Genomic DNA, 18,629 nt, shown 5'->3' with positions numbered 1-18,629 from the left:
AAACATAAACCCCTATGTCACAAGATGGATTGCCAACTGGCTCATGGACAGAACCCACATGGTGAGAGTTGCGGGACCTAGGTCCGACTCTAAACCGGTTACAAGTGGCGTTCCCCAGGACTCAGTCCTAGGACCCCTCCTGTTCGGCATATACTTCTCAGAGGTACATGCAAGCAAAACACAGGAGGACTATGGCTGACCAAGTTCGCAGACTATTGCAAACTAGGGGCTATAATTGACTCTCTGGCTGACACAGACATCCTCCAAAAGGGTTTCAATGAGACAGATACCTCGTGTCAAAATCATGGCCTCAAGCTAAATGCCAAAAAGTGCATAGTCACCCCCTTTAGAAAAAACAAAGTACCCACTAAATACGGAAAATGTAATAAGGGATCTGGGGACCCAACTAGATAGTAATCTCTCCTTTGATAATCACATTGCCTAAGTGGTTAGAAAATCCTCTATGTGGCCTACCTAATCACAAAAGGGTTTGCATCCAGATCAAAAGGTCATTGTGCCCCTCTACTCATCACTCATCAGACCCATCACAGAGTACAATGCCCCATTTGGGATGTACCTTACAAGACACCTGCAACAGCTGGAAAGACCACAGAAGTACCTCAACCAAGAGGATCACTGGCTTCAAATAGATGCCCTATGCAGCTCGACTGAAGAAACTCCAGCTGCACTCGGTTGCATACCGCCTACTCAGAGGTGATCTCTGCCTGTCATACAAGGCCATGTCCAACCCAGAATTGATGGACATGCTCCACCTAAAGAAAACCTTATCCCCTTGAGCCACATGTTCTAGGGATATAAACCTCACCACAACAATAAATAGGACGTGCTGGAGGGATAGATTCCTGTCCCAGAGACTTCTCATGCTTTGGAACAAGATTCCAATCTACATTAGGCAGAGCTCCTCGCTAACACTCTTCAAGAGAAAGCTTGACGAGTGGATGGGAAACCAAGTTTACCCCGGGGATCACTTCAGTGGCTCTGCTGGACAGTGGCACAGGGAACTAATCTAAGGAGGTGGCGAAAGCCAACACATTCTGGCTAGGCTTATAAATGCCTTCGGGCAGATAGCCTAGTGCCTACCTACGAACACCTCCAACATTTCTTATTTACTTCAGGAAAATTTTTCTTGAGTCTACTTGGGGTATAAAAATATCTATGCAATCATTTCCAAGCAAAAATGCTAAATCTTCTAGATTTTGTGGCATATTTGGGAGACAACCTCCCATTGTTTCTTTGTGACTTGCTTATCCAATCGTTCTACCCAATCCTTTCTAACCTCCTCTGACTGATTCTTATAGTTATCGTGCAATATTTTATATGCTGTATTAATTATTCCTTTAACAGCAGCTTCTGTTCTGGGTTCTACTAAAACTCTACCAGTGCTGGTCTTTTGTTTAGAACACACCTGTTTCTTTCTCTTTGCGTATACTCTGGTATCAAAGCCTTGATAAGGAAGGCAGTCCCTAACCTGCAGTCCAAATAAATTCTTGATATCTTCCAATTCCGTTACCTTTCCCTCTCTAGTTATTTGCTCCCAAAGTACCTTGATAATTTTGCCAGTTTTCTCCAATAAATTCCATCCCCTTCTTGCCTGTCTGTATCCCTAGTTGCAGTCATCCCTATCAGCAGAGTCTCCTTTCTCCATTCCCATGTTAGCTTAGTTCTTGGAATACTTTCTGCTACTTTATGAATATAATACGCTGTATGACTGTTAATCTACTTAAAGGTCTGCATCCAAAATTCCAGTCTCTTCTTGTTTCTTGAGCTTCCCCCCATTTCATCATCATCCCTTTCCACTTTGAATTATAAGTTTCTGCTTGTGGTATGTATAAGAGCCTTAACTGTTTATTTCTAAAATACCCCTTCAAATTGCTCAATCCCAATCCACCTTGTTCAACTAAAGAATCAGCTTATCCCACTTGACTCTTGCAATCTTCCCCTCCCAGATAAAAGCCTTCAGCTGTTTATTAATTGCTATCCACAAGTTCTCCTACGTTTGATAAAAATATGCCTGAACTGTAGATAAGACTAAAGGGACTAAAAACAAACATTTTGATTTTATCTTACTACCCATATCCATATTACAGAGCTGCCAATTTCTCAGTTTTTGGATTATCCTTTGTTTAGTCTTATCCCACATATCCTTAGCTGCTACAGTGGAGTCATTTTAATCCATACTCCTAAATACTTCATTTTACTATGTCCCCATAAATCTGAATGCTGCTGAACTAATTTGTGCATATGTACACAATTTATCGCTACTGCCTTTGTTTTATCTTCATTAATTTTGAATTTCAAAAAGATTTAAACCATCTCAAAATGTTCCATAACACTGTAATGTCCTTTTCTGGTTTTGTCAGGCATAAAATATTATCATCTGCAAATACAGCCAGCTTTTCTTGACTACCATACCAATTATATCCTTGAATTTCTGATTCCCTTATTTTCTTTGTGAATGGTTCTAAATATAATGCAAATAAAGAGGCGAGAGGACACCCCTACACCTGGTTACTCTGCTCAAGTAGAGATCATTAGAGAGGATGCCCTACTTTAATTTTCGCTTCCAATCCCTCATATAGCATCCTAATCAAAGTACAGTTGTGTACACTTACCATAAATGTAGATATTCGAGTGTATTCACTGTTGCAGTCATTATATTTAGGTAATCCTGCTGGCAGGTTGCCCTCAGTCAGCCTGAATTCCACAGTCTTGGGTCCTACGCCATTTTCTTCAGTTTTTCTTGCCCCAGATGTCAGGTGCCCCATAAAAGGGTAGCCAAAATGTATATACATATATATATATAAATACATACACCAATATAAACTTTACCTTCATCTACAAGCAAGGTTGCATAGATCAGAGAAGGAAAGAAAGGTTCCAGCAGAAAAAAGGGGGATGGCGGGTGGGTAACCTGGACTGCAACAGTGAATACACTTGAACATCTACATTTATAGTAAGTGTACACAACTGTACTATGTTCTTCGTGTTTCAATGTTGCAGTCATTACATTTGGGTAGAGTCCCAAAGCTATGGTTCGGAGGCTGGAGCTAAACAGCATTAGGAGCGGCTATGAGGCCCTGCAGAACTGCAGTGGCAAAGCCTGCCCTGGATTTAGAGTAGAGTGGCAGATGATAGTGCTTTGTAAAGGTGTGCACTGAACTCCAAGTAGCAGCCTCTAATATGTCTTTGGTTGGTACTCCCCTGAGAAAGGCTGCTGAAGTGGCTGCAGCTCTGGTTGAATGTGGCCTAATGCCCTTGGGCACTGGCTTGCCATGGTGTAAATAGCATTAACAAATGCAGTGTCTTATCCACTTTGAAATAGTCTGCTTTGAGATAGCCTTTCCTTGTGTTCCTGCAGCATATGCCACTAGTAATTCCTCTGTCTTCCTGAAAACTTTGGTTCTGTCCAAGTAGAATCTAAGTTGTCTGTGTACGTCCAAAGAATGCAGAATTCTCTACCCCTTGTTCTGTGGATTTGGATAAAAAGTTGGCAGATGAATAGTTTGGTTAAGAGACACAGTGGACACCACCTTAGGCATAAATGTTGGGTTTGTCCTCAGAGAGACCCTGTCTGGATAAAACATGATGAAAGGTTCCACAGCCATGAGTGCCTGTAGCTCTGAAACCCATCTTGCAGAAGTTATTGCTAGGAGCAGAGCTGTTTTCCAAGATAAAAACTTTATGTCGGCAGTAGCAGCTGGCTCAAAAGGAGGCAGGGTGAGTTTTTCCAAGACACAGTTGAGGTCCCATGCAGGCATTGGTGATCTCTTTGGAGGCGTTAAGTTTTTGGCTCCTCTGAGGTACTGCTTTAGTAAAGGATGAGAAAAGATTGGTGGCTCTGTATTGTAATGAGCCGAAATGGCAGAGGTATGAATTTTAATTGATGAAAAAGATAGGCCTTTGTCTAGCATCTCAGTTAAGCATTGTGAAATCTGAGGAATATTTGGAACAGCTGTATCAGTTCCTTGTGCCTGGTTCCAAGCACAGAATCTCTTCCATTTTTCAGCATAAGATTTTCTAGTACTAGGCCTTCTGGCTTCCAAAATGACATCCATCACAGCTTTACTGAGAGGTGTGTTTTGTATGACTACATTATCCGCCACGCTGTCAGGTTTAAAGTACTGAGTTGGCTGTGCAGGACCTGATTGTTTTGCTGGGACAGTAGATGAGGTATTTGAGGCAAGATCCAAGCTGGGCATTGAGACAAGTTCCTTAGGATTGGATACCAGCAATGGCGTGGCCAGTCTGGGGCAATCAGTATAATCTTTGGCTTCTCCCTGTCTGACCTTTAGGAGTACTTTGGGGAGGAGAGGCAGTGGAAGAAAGGCATATACTGATAGGTTTTTCCAGCTGAAAGATAGGGTGTCCACTTTCAATGCTTGTCTGTGATAAGTCCTTGTGCAGAATCTTTTTGGTTAGTAGTTGTGAGAGGAGGCAAATAGATCTATGTCCGGGCATCCCCATTTCCTTGTTATCATGCTGAAGACTTGTGGATCCAGCTGCCACTCGTGGGGATCCATGCGGTTTCTGCTTAGTCCGTCTGCCAGAGTGTTTTCCTTTCCTGGCAGGAATTGTGCCTGCAGATGTACTTGGTAAGTCAATGCTGTGTCCCACACAGTCATGGTTAGTCTGCAAAGGGGGTAAGAATGTGTGCCCCCTTGCTTGTTTATATACCACATGACCATGGTGTTGTCTGTCTTTATCAGTAATTGTCCCAGATGAAGTAGGTCCTTGAAGGCTGTTAGGGCATTTTGAACAGCTAGCATCTCCTTTTGGTTGATATGCAGATGCATTTGGTTTGAGGCCCATGGGCCCTGAACGCATCTTTCTGCCATGCGGGGCCCCCAGGCATAATCTGAAGCATCCGTTGTTAGTGTTTGCCTGGCTAGGGGTAATGTGAATGGCTGTCCCTTGTTCTGGTGACAGGCCTTCGCCCACCACTGAAACTCCTGTTGCAGGCAGGGAATGAGAGTAATCATTGTTTCCAGGCTGTGGCAATGTTGAGTCCAAACATTTTTTAGGTACCATTGAAGTTTCCTCATATGCAGTCTTGCATATGGAATTAGTAGGATGCAGGATGCCATGAAGCCCAAAGCCTGCAGAATTTTTCTTGCAGATAACTGGGCCTTTGTTGCCAACATTTTGTAATAGGTAGTCAGTTGCCTTTGTCTGGTGTGAGATAAGCCATCTGGGCAGTTGTATTTAAGCTTGCACCCAGGAATATTATCTCTTGAGAGGGTACTAGTTTTGATTTATTTTCGTTGACTGTGTACCCTAGGCATGTTAGAAGCCTTTTCACAAACGCCAGATGCTGTAGAAGAATGTCCTTGTTCTCTGCTTGAATTAGACAGTCATCCAAGTAAGAATATATTTGTATTCCTCTTTGTCTGAAGAATGGAATTACTGGTGCCAGGCACTTTGTAAAGACCCTAGGCGCAGTAGATAAGCCAAAGGGCAGTGCACAGAATTTGTAATGCATTGAGCCAGCCTTCAATCTGAGGTATCTTCTGCATGACTGTCTAATTGGGACATGCAGGTATGCCTCTTTTAGGTCTAAAATCACAAGCTAAGCATTCTTGCCCAGCATGGGCAGAAGCTGCTGCAAAGTCAACATTTTGAATTCTGGTATATCTAGGAATGTGTTCAAAATAGATAGGTCCAGTATTGGTCTCCAGGCCTTGTCCTTTCTGGGTACCAAGAGCAGTCTTGAGTAAAATTCTTGTCCCTGCTCTTGCTCTGGTATTTGTTGAATGACCCCCATGTCCATGAGGGATGAGACTTGTTTTTGCGCTTCTGGCCATTGATTTTTTAGAAGATCTGGCCAACCGTTTGCTTTTGGCAGGGTATGGAAATGGAACTTGTAGCCTTGTGACACTATATTTAGAACCCTATATTTAGAACCCACTTGTCCTGGGTTATAAGGTGCCAGTTTTGTGAAAAAAGTGCTAATTTTCCCCCTAAGGGTGCTGCCAGGACACAAGTGCTTGGTGCCGGCAGGGGGACGTCATTGGGACTGTTTCCTGTATGGCTGTGATTTGTCTTCTCCAACTTTGGAGGCAAAAGCACCCCATTGCTTTTACCTGTACGAACCTTGCACCTGGGATCTGCCTCTAGGGCATCTGGATCTGCCCCTTTGAGGTCTGTCTGACAGAGGAAAGGACCAATTCTTTGTAGGCCAGTGTCCACTAAACCTAGGTAGCTGTACTTGTAAAAAATCTTTCACAGTTTGCATAGATTTACCTTTGTCCTCCATTTTCTTTAACACCTCTTCTGCCTTAACACCAAACAAAGTATCATGCTGTAAAGGTGCATCTAATAATTTAACTTTAACATGATCAGGCAGATTTTGTTCCTTTAACCAAGCATGCCTTCTAATTACAGAACCCATAACTGTGGCCCTGCAGAAGGCCTCCAAAGAATCAAAACCACATTGCAAAGTATGCTTTCCAACTTGTTCAGCTGCATGCAATAAATCCTACATTTCCTTATTTTCTGCACATTCAGAGTTTAACAACATTTTCTGTTTAAGCAATGCCATGACATGTTGCTGATATTTGAGGATATGAAACTGACAGTTTAAGGCCTTTATAGCAAAGGTAGCACATGTGTAAACCTTTTTTCCCCATCTATCCAGTGTCCTAGAAACCCTGTCAGAGGGGGTAGGGTTTTTTGCAGCGGAAGCCTTAACTCCTTTGAGATCCTGTAAAATAGTTTCTGGGTCTGCAGCAGGGTTTTTAAAGAGAAATTTATGCAAGTCAGGCACCCTGTAATATCTGTCAGGCTTAACAGGAGCTGGAGGAAGGGAGTCGGGGGTCAGACTAGACTCTGAAAACACATCTACAATGTCTAACACAGGTGGAATGGCTAGAGGCCTGTGTTGAGGTAGAAAAAGGAAATCCCTGAGCCTCTTTTTAGATTCTGAAAAATCTTGGCGTACCTTGAGTTTCCAGCAGCATAGCCGACTCCACGTGGGAGTCGGTAGTGGCCTGCGACTCTAAAGTAGCGGGCGTCAGGGGCTGCGAAAGCGCCTCACTGAGAACTGGCGACTGGCTTAGGAGAAGCTTCGCCGTTGGTTTTGGACCTCGGTTGTTTATCTCTCTTTCTTTGCATTTTTTAACTCCGGTAGTCAGATGGCTATCCGACGACATTTCTGGATAATTAAACCGGTGTCCAAAATAGTTTAAAGCAAAATCATACCGACGCTTAATAGTGCGTTGGTTAAATCTAGCACAAAACCGACAACCAGAAATGTTGTGATCAGGGCCTAGGCAAGGAATACAGTAAGAATGAAAATCCTTATGAGGTATTTGCTTTCCACAAGAAATACAATTATTAACTTTTTCTGACATCGGTCTGGAGCAAGAAAAAAAAGTTTCCCCAATGGGGTACTTAGCTTTATTGAAGACTTCGGGTCTGAAACTCGAATACGAAAATCTCAGGAGTCGGCCGACCGGCACTTGCAAACTGCTTCTGCTTCGGGCACCGCGCGGCAAGACAGACTGAAGAAAATGGCATTGGCTGCTTTTTTTATACCCCTGACAACCTGACGTCAGGGAAGGAGCGACAGCAGCTGACGCAGGACCCAAGACTTTGGAATTCTGGCCGACTGAGGGCAACCTGCCAGCAGGATTACCCAAATGTAATGACTGCAATAGTGAAACACGAAGAACATCCTTATAAATCTTATCAGGGAATGCAAATGCTTCCATTACCCTGCTCATAACTCCCAGTTTACTCTGTCAAATGCGTTCTCTGCATCAAGAGCCACTAACAACTGTGGTATTTTATTTACATTCTGCTTCCCTCTGGATCATCAGTCTTTTGTTTATGTTGTCAAATGTTTGCCTAACCTCCAAAAAATACACTGATCTGTATCCATCAATTTTGGCATTACTTTTGCCATTATTTTAGCCATTACAGACATGAATACTTTATAATCATGGTTTAGCATTGAAATGGGTCTGTACGAAGCTGGATCTTTACCCTCTTTAGGTATTACAGCTATGACTGCTTTCTTCCAGGATGTTGCTACTTCTCCTCCTCTTAAAATACTGTTAAACAAAACCTTCCAGATCTTTATCAGTTTTTTTCCCACCCAGGTTCTAAACATCCACAGGAACACCATCTTTTCCTGGGGACTTCCCTGTAAATTTGTTTTACATCACCATTTTTATCTTGCCTCCTCCTACCCTGTTAGTAACTGAGCCTCATCTACCTCTAACTTTGGCATATTTAATTCTTCCATTAACATTTTCAGTTGTACCTTTTCTTGATTTCCACATTTAACTGCTTTATACAGACTTTCATAGAAGTTCCTAAATATTCCTAATACTTCAACTGGATCAATTGTTATCTTCCTTGTTATAGGCTCCCTAAGCTTGGGAAAAGCTCTCTACTTTCTGTTGCCTGAGTTGCTGTGCTAAAAGTTTTTGTGCTGCAGAGTTATCATCAAAAACAGTTGCTTGACAGCAATCTTTCTAAACTCATGCATATTATTCAAGGCAATCCTTTATTTTCTGTTTAGCATCCTGCAGTTGTTCCTGTTCTTCTTCTGGGGGATTCCCCCTATTCTGCAATACTTTAACATTTGTCAGTCCCTCTAAATAATTTTTGTTACTTCTTAACCATAACTCTCTTTTATTTCCACCCTGTTTTTAAACTCCCCTTTAAATTTTATCCCACTCCCTAGCTACATTTTTAGAAGAAATATAGATTTTCTCTAATAGCTGATGAATAATTTCCAATACCCATTCATCTCTTTTCAGCAGATGGGTAGGAAAGTGCCAGTGTCTCATTTTTATTTCATTACCATATGTTTTTATTTTACTTATTATTGGCATATGGGTGCGAATCAAGACCTTTAATTAAATGCACATGTTCCTCTGAAATGTAAATTCAATCTAGCCTACCCTAATTTTTGTATCTTGGGGAATATGTAAATTCATTCCATACTCCTAGTACTGAATTCACATCTTCCATGCCAAAAATATTTTCATAAATGTCTTCAAAAATTTACACTCCTTTGTTATATTTTCCCTTCTGGGCTCACCAGACACATCTTCACTTTAGCAAATCAGGTTCCAATTCCCACCTATAAGCAATATTCCTTGCTGAAAGCCAATTATTTCTCCCAGAATTTTCTTAAACTCCATTATAGCAGTTTTAGTTGGAATATAAATACATGCCAGTGTACTCCTCCTCCCTTGCTAGTAGCGCCTTAGTACTACAGATCTACCATTATCTTTTTTTATCCTCTTCTATCACTATTCAAGCTTCTCTTGCAATTAATACAAGTACTCCACTTTTCCTTTGCTCCAGGTATTCCGCTGAATAACCATCATGAAAAACTTTCTTTACCAAATCACATGTTCAGTTCTTTCGAAGTGTGTCTCCTGTAGCAAAGCTAGTCGCAATATACATTTTTAATATAGTTCACTACTTTTTCTTTTTTGTATTTATCTGAGACCATTGACATATGAAGACATTACAAAAAGCATCATTGTCTTAAAAAGTTATTCTCATCTTTTCTGTATAATAGCTTTTTTGTTACGTCTAGTTCCAGCATGTGTCACATGCACACATTGTTTGGCAGGTTGATCTTTTAAACAGTTGTTTATTGTCATATTCATTTGAGCCTGTCACATCTTATAAAACTTTGTTTTATTGAAAGCCCTACACCTCCCAATACCACTCTAAAACCTATTAACTGAATAACACACAAAACTATGTACATCATTAAATATTTAAGTTTTACCTTCCTAATAGGAACAAATGTTTCAAACTGACATCCACACTCACAAACCTGAGTTAACCTAAATTAAAGATCATCCATGCTAAGACACATGGCAGCCTGCACTAAGTGCAGTCTGGTTTTGTCTTACCTTTATAGCTCTCTCAGCTGAGAAAACACCTAAATTCATTCAAACAGCATTATCTCCTAGCTATTTCTCTTTACCAGATTGTCTCCTAGAGACATGTGAACCAGATACAAAACTGCTAAGCATACATTTACTAGAAAAAAGCCTTATAATATTCAATTTTCTTTTCAATTTACTTTCTCTTAAAACTTGTTACTAGAGCATGCGAAGGGGCTTAAATCCAGTCATTCTCCTATGCAAGAATGAGAAAAAGCACACCATTTTTCTCTTTTGTTATGCTCTTTTAACCAGACTTTTTTACACTGCAGTGCCCACATTTCTTAAAAGTGAACAAGGTGAGACAGAGAAGGGAAAAAGAAAAAAGACAAAAGCACTTATTTACATTAGTATCCCCATTACACTTAAAAATAACTGAGAAAACTTGACTTTATAGCATACATGAAAATCATGCAGTATTAAAATAGCACCATTAAGAAAAAACATGGTTTTACTTCTCCCTCCTCTTCCCCTCTAAGTATTTTTCCAAACATTAATGACATGAAGTAGGGAATATGCTTTAGAGTCCCCTACAAATTTACCACAGTCCAAAAAAAGTCCAATATTGCTAGATGTACTTGCTCTGTCATGTTTCACAAATATAACTATTGCTTTGTAATCCCACACTAGTCAATTTCCAAATTACTAGTTTTATTCCAGTTCATCACAATCTCCCAAATCCTGTTGATTTCCAACGTGCTACCATTTCTTCTAGTTGACGCAAGTGTTTTCCTTTTCTTTAGCATTTTCCATTGAAACACTGGAAAAGATTTCACAAGCACAGTCTTGCTGCCCTCTATTATCAGAAGAAGCAGAATAGTCTTCCTTTTCAAAGGTCACCTTTTGTTGGACAAATTTTATATTTCCTCCTTAGTATGTACTTCATCTAAAAATGAGTTTGTCCCTCCAGGGGAAAAATATTTTGAAGATAGCTGGGTACATCAGTTTTGAATTTCGCGCTTCTCGACACTTCCTGAATAATGGAATAAATTTACTCCTCTTCTGCCTAGTGTACAATGAGTAGTCATTCTCCACAAACACTATGCTGTCTCCCACTTTTAGTAGTTTGTCCTTCTCCCACAGTTTTGTCAGAATCAACTCCTTCTGCTGGTAAGATTACACATTTACTATTAAAGATGGTTTCTCTCTCATAGTCAGGTTTGGACCATACACACAATGTGCCCTTTCAATTAACAATTCCTGTTGAGGAATAACAGTCCAGCTGTTCATTTATGCTTTCATAAAGTTAAATCTGTTCTGTGTTCCTTCCAGCTTCTCTGGTACAGCAGAAAATCTCAGGTTTTCCCCTACATGCTCTGTCCTCTAATTCTATTATTTTCTGAAGCATCTCTTCTTGTGCAATGTCATATTTAGCCAGCCTTTTCTTCATATTTACCTCTACGTTTTGCAGTGTCATCACCTCATCTGAGTATCTGTTTAAAGCTTCTTCCATTTTTTCAGCCTTTTGTTTGAGATGATATACTCCATCAGTGTTATGTTCATTTTAAGGTTTGTGTGTAGTTGTCTTGCACTTTCCTCTAGGTTACTGGAAGTCATATCTGAGGTTTCCATTGCTTTTTGCTGAACAGCTGCAGTACTTTTCCCAGTCAGTGCCTTTTCCACACCCTTTGTAGCTGATTTTCCTTCAGGTCATCTGTATTTCTTTTTTCCTGGCATCCAAGAAGTGCACCTACTAGCCAGTTACTGAAATTTACTCAGAAGTATAGGTCCACTGGCTTTCTCTGCTAAGTTTCTGTTTTCACACTGGGAGAACTAGAATTAAGCTGTTATTCAATGCACAGCCATCCTGGAAATCCTCAAGGAAAGGTTTTCTTACACTAGAAAACAATGACTTAGTAGAGGTGTTCATGCATCGATACGACTGTAACAGTGGAGTTCACAAAGGTTTGCAGTTCACCTTCAGAACTGAAGGGCTGCCTGTTCTGAATGAACATAATTATTTCTTAAAGCACACTAAGAACAATAGAGGGTTTTCTTATATCATATGTGAGCCAAGGGTGGATGTGCACAGATCCATAGTGTCTTGCAAGATGGCCATCATGAAAGCAGACTGCATCATTATGCAATGATAATGTCAAAGCTGAAAATCAGTCCAAGGATATTTTTAAACTGTAGTTGGTTAGTTTTTGAAGTTTTACTTTTTTTACCATTTAATAAGTACAGGAGAATGCAATCTCATAGCTGGTCCCAGCTAGAAATATTACATAGATAACATCTTAAATTTTACCTTTGAGGATAGGAATCAACACTGAAAGATATAAACTTTGGTATTACAAAGGAACCAATATTCAAAAGAGCACTGTATATTAGATGTACCGTACAAACAAGGGCAAAGAACGGTGATATCATGGGTGATCAGATTTTTTTTTTCAAAAAGAATTGTGGACAGAATGAATGCAGCTTAAGAATTTTTACAGTTGAGCAATGATATAGTTAAAAAAACGTATGGGGAAGATATGAGACAACTCTGGTTAGAAGGGGAAAAAGTACTAACTGGTGAAAATCTGTAGCAGATCCACAAAAAAATGGAATTGGGCAGTCTAAGCAGGCCCTTCACATCTGTCAGTACTGGCAGATGACCCTGAGTAAACATAGGAGGGAAATGACCTCAACAGAAAAAAAAAGTCCTGACAGAACACGGTGTCAACAGTTGCAATATGGCAGTGAAATGAAATTCAAGTAGACAACAATTTGCTTGTTTAACATCATTGCAAGTACACAATTCAAAACCTACCCGAAGCTCCTGTCTGGGCTCAATATTTTTTATTGTGGTGAAATAAATGCTGCTTCCATGCTGATAAGCTACCAGGTTCTGTTCTAGGTGATTCTTTGCTGGTCGCACAAACATCATCCAGTTACAAATATTTTCATCAGAGAGCTCATACCACAGATCTTCTTGTGGACGTCCTATTTTGTTCTCTTCTTCTGAACAAATCTATGAAACAAGCAGACAAAGATGAGGAGATCTCACTACATAAACTTTTATCAGAAAAAAAGTGTCAGACAAGACAGTTTATGTAGTTAGCCAGCTGCAGCTGTCCTTTTCTAGTTCAGTGTTTATTCTCGCATTGTATAAACACAACAATGGTCTCTGGTTCGTCTTCTCAACTAAATAAGATTGTTTCAAATACCATCCATATTTCTATAAGGTGACCTCAAATCAACTCAGAAGAACTATGTCAATACTTAAAAGTTATGCCTACTTCTTTCTGATTCTTTTCCGTGTATGTCTTAATTTTATTTCTAATAAAAACTTAAAACAGTCCATACAAAATCCTTTCCTTATACCTTCATTCCCCAAAGGAAAATAAGTTCAGTTTTTATAAAGTGTCCTCAGTTATAATCATGCAGTACTTTTAGTTTTATAAATATTTTTTCTTTCAGTCAATAGAAATGGAGATCATACAGTGGATTAAAGATGTGCTTTCGAATGGTAAACCTGGCTCTGATGGACATTATCCTAAATTCATCACAGCATATAAAACTTGAACTACCATTTTATTTCTTAATTTCAAGTCACAAACATCTCATTAACAACTGCCTTTTTTCAGACCTTGGATATAGCTACAATAATTCCCTTGCCAAATCAAGGAGGAAATAACTGGTGGAACCTTATAACACCATTTAGCTTCTCTTGCCCCTTTCTAAAATTCTGGAGAAAAAGCAGTGGTCACCAACTAAAAAGGCCATCTGAAGAGGTACAGTCTCACTTTTTACCAGATTGGTTACATTTGGGTTCAGTAAAGGGGTAATTCAGCTAAATCTGAAGCAAACTCCTAACACAACTTGTTTAATGCCATCTCTGAGACCACCATGTCAGAGACATGCTTCTTTAAAGCTGGACTTCCACAGCATTCTCTATTGAAATTGCATCACTTTTCCCTCCTTGCCAATAATCTGAACTTCCCAAGTTGAATATTACCCTAAATAAGGATGAGCTGCAACAAACTTCATTACTCCTAAGAAAGCACATTATTAGGCACCCCAACAGCTTAAATGTGCAGAATTCATCATGACCCTGGCCTAATGAACATCCTTATCCCTAGCAACTCTAACCAAGAATACCTAGCTAAATGACTGGAGCCAAGAATGTTTTTAAACACCACATACGAACGGCATTCTCCAAAGTACTATGCTGCAATAAGTGGCCAACCAACTCAACCCAGAAGGTACAGAAGTACAAGACATATTTATCCCAAGATTAAAGCATGCCCTGCGTGTTGGATTTCTTTCCTCTGAGGACATAACACTGCATTCTTCAACCAGAAGTAAAAATCTATGTCAAGCAGAGCACCTCTTTGGCCCTCTTCAAAAGGAACCTTGATGATTGGATGGGAGAAAGGAAATTCACCCCAGGGATAACGTCAGTCACCCTGCTAGACAGGGGTCCAGGGAAGTAAATAGTGTGGGAAGAAATAGCCAGGGAATTGTTATGGCTAGGCTTGTATAGGCCTTAGGGCCGATAGCCTAGTACCAACCTATGAACCTATGAGTTTTTGTCCTGCTGATTCTTGGGACTATTATTGTGCTCATTTAGAACAGCTAACTGATTGTCTGCTACAGGTGCAGCCACCCTACAGCTTGACCCCTTAACTTTCAAAGTAATCAGCAACTGGGAAAAATGTCTCATCAAAAATTTCCAAGCTTGCAAGATTCAGTTTTCCTCTGCTCCCCACAAAAGATACACCCAGCAAATCCTCCTAAAATTTCACTTGTATCGCACAGAACATCTGGCAGCTCTATACAAGTACAAATGTTTCAGAAATAATTAATTTGTTTAAATTATGTTTTAATTTACAGTTTTTCTTTAAGTTTTCTGTATTGGTTTATCTACTCATTATGAATCTGCCTCTTGTATTTTCCTGGTTTTCCCACTATTCTTCCACTTTACATTGTTTATATCTCCTAACCACTTAAAACAACAACAATCCTTCTGACAGTACCTATTACATTCAGTATCCATCTATGTTTATGAGATTTAATAGACTCCTAAAGTGACCACATGAACAGCTACCAGCATCCATGGAGTTTAAAAGGCAAGGAGGGAAACAAAGGTAGATTCCTAGGCTTTCTTCCATACCACAAATGCACCTTTTTACCTCAGTTTTAACATATTCCCATTACCTGCATACTCTATGGGCACGAACAATATCATGTACAAACTACACATTAATTTGCTTTGTCTAAATTCAAAGCATATCCTTACGTTTTTCTGTACTCAGTGTTTTCTGTACACTGCATTTCTTATTTTTGCATAATGTATTTACACCCGGTTGTCAAAAGCTTTAAAGTTGTTACTGTGTATGCCCAATTCATGGCTGAAAAAGGGCTTTGGAACAGTGCACTCGGTTAAGCAAAAATAAATAAATGTATATCACACACACACACACACACACACACACACACACACACACACACTAAACACTTAAAGCTTCAGAAAGGAAAACATCAACACAGCTACCTTCTCGATCCTCACAAGCAAGGCATAAAAATGTCAATGGACTCTGGATACCTTTCAGATACTTTATTCACTGATCTTGCCAAAGGCTTTCATTCAGTAAATCATAGGGTGAGGCCACTAAAAACTACACTATGATTATACGGTAATGCCCCAAAATGGATCCAATGCTTCTTGCAAAGTGAAACATGTACAGTCCAGGTGGACTACTACCTTCCCGACCCATTGCCCATCAATTGAAGGATACCACAAGGCTCAATGCTTGATAGTTACTTTCAAATTTTCTCACATCAGCAGCATTCCACAGCACAGATGTTTTGACTACATAGAATACTGATAACCCTCACAAACTAGTCAGCACAAAACAAGGAATCCATCTATGTCGCCTAGATAAATAATTCATGCAAACTAACTTCATTACAAAAAATACACACATTCAGAATATGGTGCTTAACATTCCAAAAACCTAATCACAGCACCAAATGATTGTACTATTACTGCTCATAATGACAATCACCTGTAGACATTTAAGTTTCTGCGAGTATAGTTTGATCTAGCCTCTAAAATGTTCAAGATACACTGAAACAACAAGCAAAATATAAGCATACTTTAAAGTCTGTTATAGCCCAGCATTTTCCTACCAAGGAGACTTGAAATGCAAAATGAAAGGCTACACTTATTACCACGTTAGAGTACTCTACTTCAATTCAACACAAATTCAAAAATTACAAGCCTGTTAAAATTAAATCCATCTCTTCTTTAACCACTCTCTTAAGCCTGAAAATCCCTGTTTAATCATAGAAGGTGTTGGTTTCTTGTGACTCAACAGCACAATATATTTTTCATGTTGATTTTCAAGTAAAACTTTTTGCCAATCTGTGTCAAGAGCATTAAACCCTAAAATACAAGCCAGCTTTGTGGTGTAGAGGGATAAATTCCTAACTATGACGCAGACCGACAGAGTTTAACTAGTGGCTTTGCCACCTGTAAGAGCTGGCATGGGAGGATGCTAGTGAGCAGATGTTGCCAGCTGACCGATGCCGGGGGAAGGAGGCAGACCTGACTTACCACCTGCGTGACATCTAGCAAGCGCACTAGGTGTTGCAGCAATGAAGTACAAGCCTGTGAGTCACAGCTCTCAATCATCCCACATTATCCAGGAATACCTGTTTTTAAGCTTAAATAAACTTAATTATCCGAATACCCATTTTGGGTGGAAGTGCACCCAAGATATGCAGTAAAGTGACCTCTGTTCCAGCTGTAGATGTCTAAACCAATCACAATGTGACCTAAATGTATCTAATTTGCATCAGACCAGCAAATTTCATTTAGAGAGAATAATTACCATGAGGATGCGACTGCAGTGGATCTGGTGTGCTTTAAGTCTGCTCAGTCTGCAACCCACATATTAACAGGGTAAGCACTGAACCACCTCACAACAAAACATCCTTCTACACTGTAATACATATCAATAAATTAGCTATCTCTAAAATCAAAATGCCATGAAACAAAATATAATTATTTTTTGACCAAATTAAGGAGTAAAATACTGAAGCGTGAAATGGCTTTTGATTTATCTACTACAATGACTAGCACCACCAGACAGGACAGATTGCTCCAACTCATATTTTTAACCCCTGTTCGTAAAACTGCTGCTCTTGCCCCATGGATGACATCATCTGCAGCACACCTGTGAAAGTTCTCCCTAACCTTGCGCATCTTTATGGAGGGGTTGAGGCTTGAAGGAAGTTGATTCTCAAGCCAGGGTAATGGTAATACATACCATAATCTAGTACAACTTCCACTATGTATACTGAAGTCTATAACTGTTCTTTTGCAGTTTGGTATTTAATTTAAATTAACTTCTGTTTGCATACTGGTTAAAAGGAGTCAGCAACGTGGTTCGTCATCAAGTACATTATGGGATGAAATCTCACTCAAAATGTGAAGAGAAAGGTTACCTTCATCCACTGGTAACCATCATACCTCTCAACAACTTAAGAGAAAAAAAATCTGTCTAAAGCCATAAAATGGGGAGGGGGGTGGCGGCAAAGGCCCCAAAATAGGGACAATTTTCAAATATTGCTCTTAAAAACGGAGAAAGTTGATAGAACAATAGGCTTTGCATTAGCGTGTATTTTCTGAAGGGCATGAAGTCTGAAGCTCAAATGTCTGTCATTATTTTTTGACTTCAGTTTTTAATGACTTCACAACAATTTGCCAGAAAAATAAATGCAAATTTATGAAAAACAAACCAAAAATACGAGGCAAAAATATGTACATTCTGCGGAAATATGGACAACTGAGAAGTACGGTGACTGATGTTTTGAACAGGAATGTCACCACAAGGAGATCTTCATGCCTGGCTTGAAGATTGGGTTTGTTGCTGTTGCCGACAAAATTGCTCTTGAAGAAAGACAGGAAGATTGTTCCTTGGTAGACTGTCAGTTCTTTCTGGAGCTTATAGCACATTGGAGTGACACTAAGGATTTCCAAAGGAAACATGCAGGCAGAATGGAGAAAATGACTTCATAATTTTTCCTAAGAGGTCTGAGGTGTGTTGTACGACGTGGATTGGGCTTTATTTTAAATTTCCTTCTTTTCTGGTTGCCAGATGGCTACATGGTGAGTGCACAACTTCAGTGATGCATACAGCAGCAGAATAGAAGACTGAAGTTTAAAAAAAATTAAAACTTGTTTACTAAGTCTGGAAACCAAATTAATTTACGACTCATATTTTTGTTCTGTTCCTAATATAAGTTTTGGTATTCTGGAGTCAAATCAATGAGGGTTGAAGTAACTGAATGTGTGTGGGCATATCCATTAATCTGCTTATTTAAATATGTAAATCTTGTGTTAATCAGGTGTCTGTGTGTACAATAATAAATAAAATATGAAATAGTCAATTTTATATGTGCCAAAAAACATTTTATGTTAACCACATCATTTAAACCTGATAGACTGTCTGCTCCAAGCTTATACACAGATAAAGAATAGATGTGCAGCATATTAAATACATTGTTTTAAACAAATTCAATTTACTTTAGAATGTTAATTAATTGATTGATTGAATTAATGGTTGTAGTGTTTTAATTGGATGGTTTATAATATTTATAAAGGAAGATTTGTGTGATGCATATGTTTTTCTGATGAAGTCTGCTTGATGAAAACATTGAATAAAATATCTTATGCTAACGCCGTTATTAGTTCATTCT

At 39.4% G+C, this 18,629-nt stretch overlaps 1 protein-coding gene across 2 annotated transcripts in view; it reads right to left on the bottom strand.

Annotated features, from left to right (window-relative positions):
* The window catches only part of PRDM10 (PR/SET domain 10), a 1,088,540-nt gene that overhangs the window by 851,206 nt on the left and 218,705 nt on the right, over positions 1-18,629 (bottom strand). For both annotated transcript variants that reach the window (XM_044081083.1, XM_044081084.1), the window contains exon 5: positions 12,691-12,891. In XM_044081083.1, the coding sequence (XP_043937018.1) occupies positions 12,691-12,891 (201 nt within the window). The remainder of the gene's footprint in view (positions 1-12,690; positions 12,892-18,629) is intronic.

This window comes from Protopterus annectens, chromosome 8.part0, assembly GCF_019279795.1.
Source record: "Protopterus annectens isolate FY-2018-M chromosome 8.part0, PAN1.0, whole genome shotgun sequence".
In the NCBI taxonomy this organism is placed as follows: Eukaryota; Metazoa; Chordata; order Ceratodontiformes; family Protopteridae; genus Protopterus; species Protopterus annectens.
Note: the sequence above shows the minus strand (reverse complement) of the source record. Positions and strands in the feature narration are given on the sequence as shown.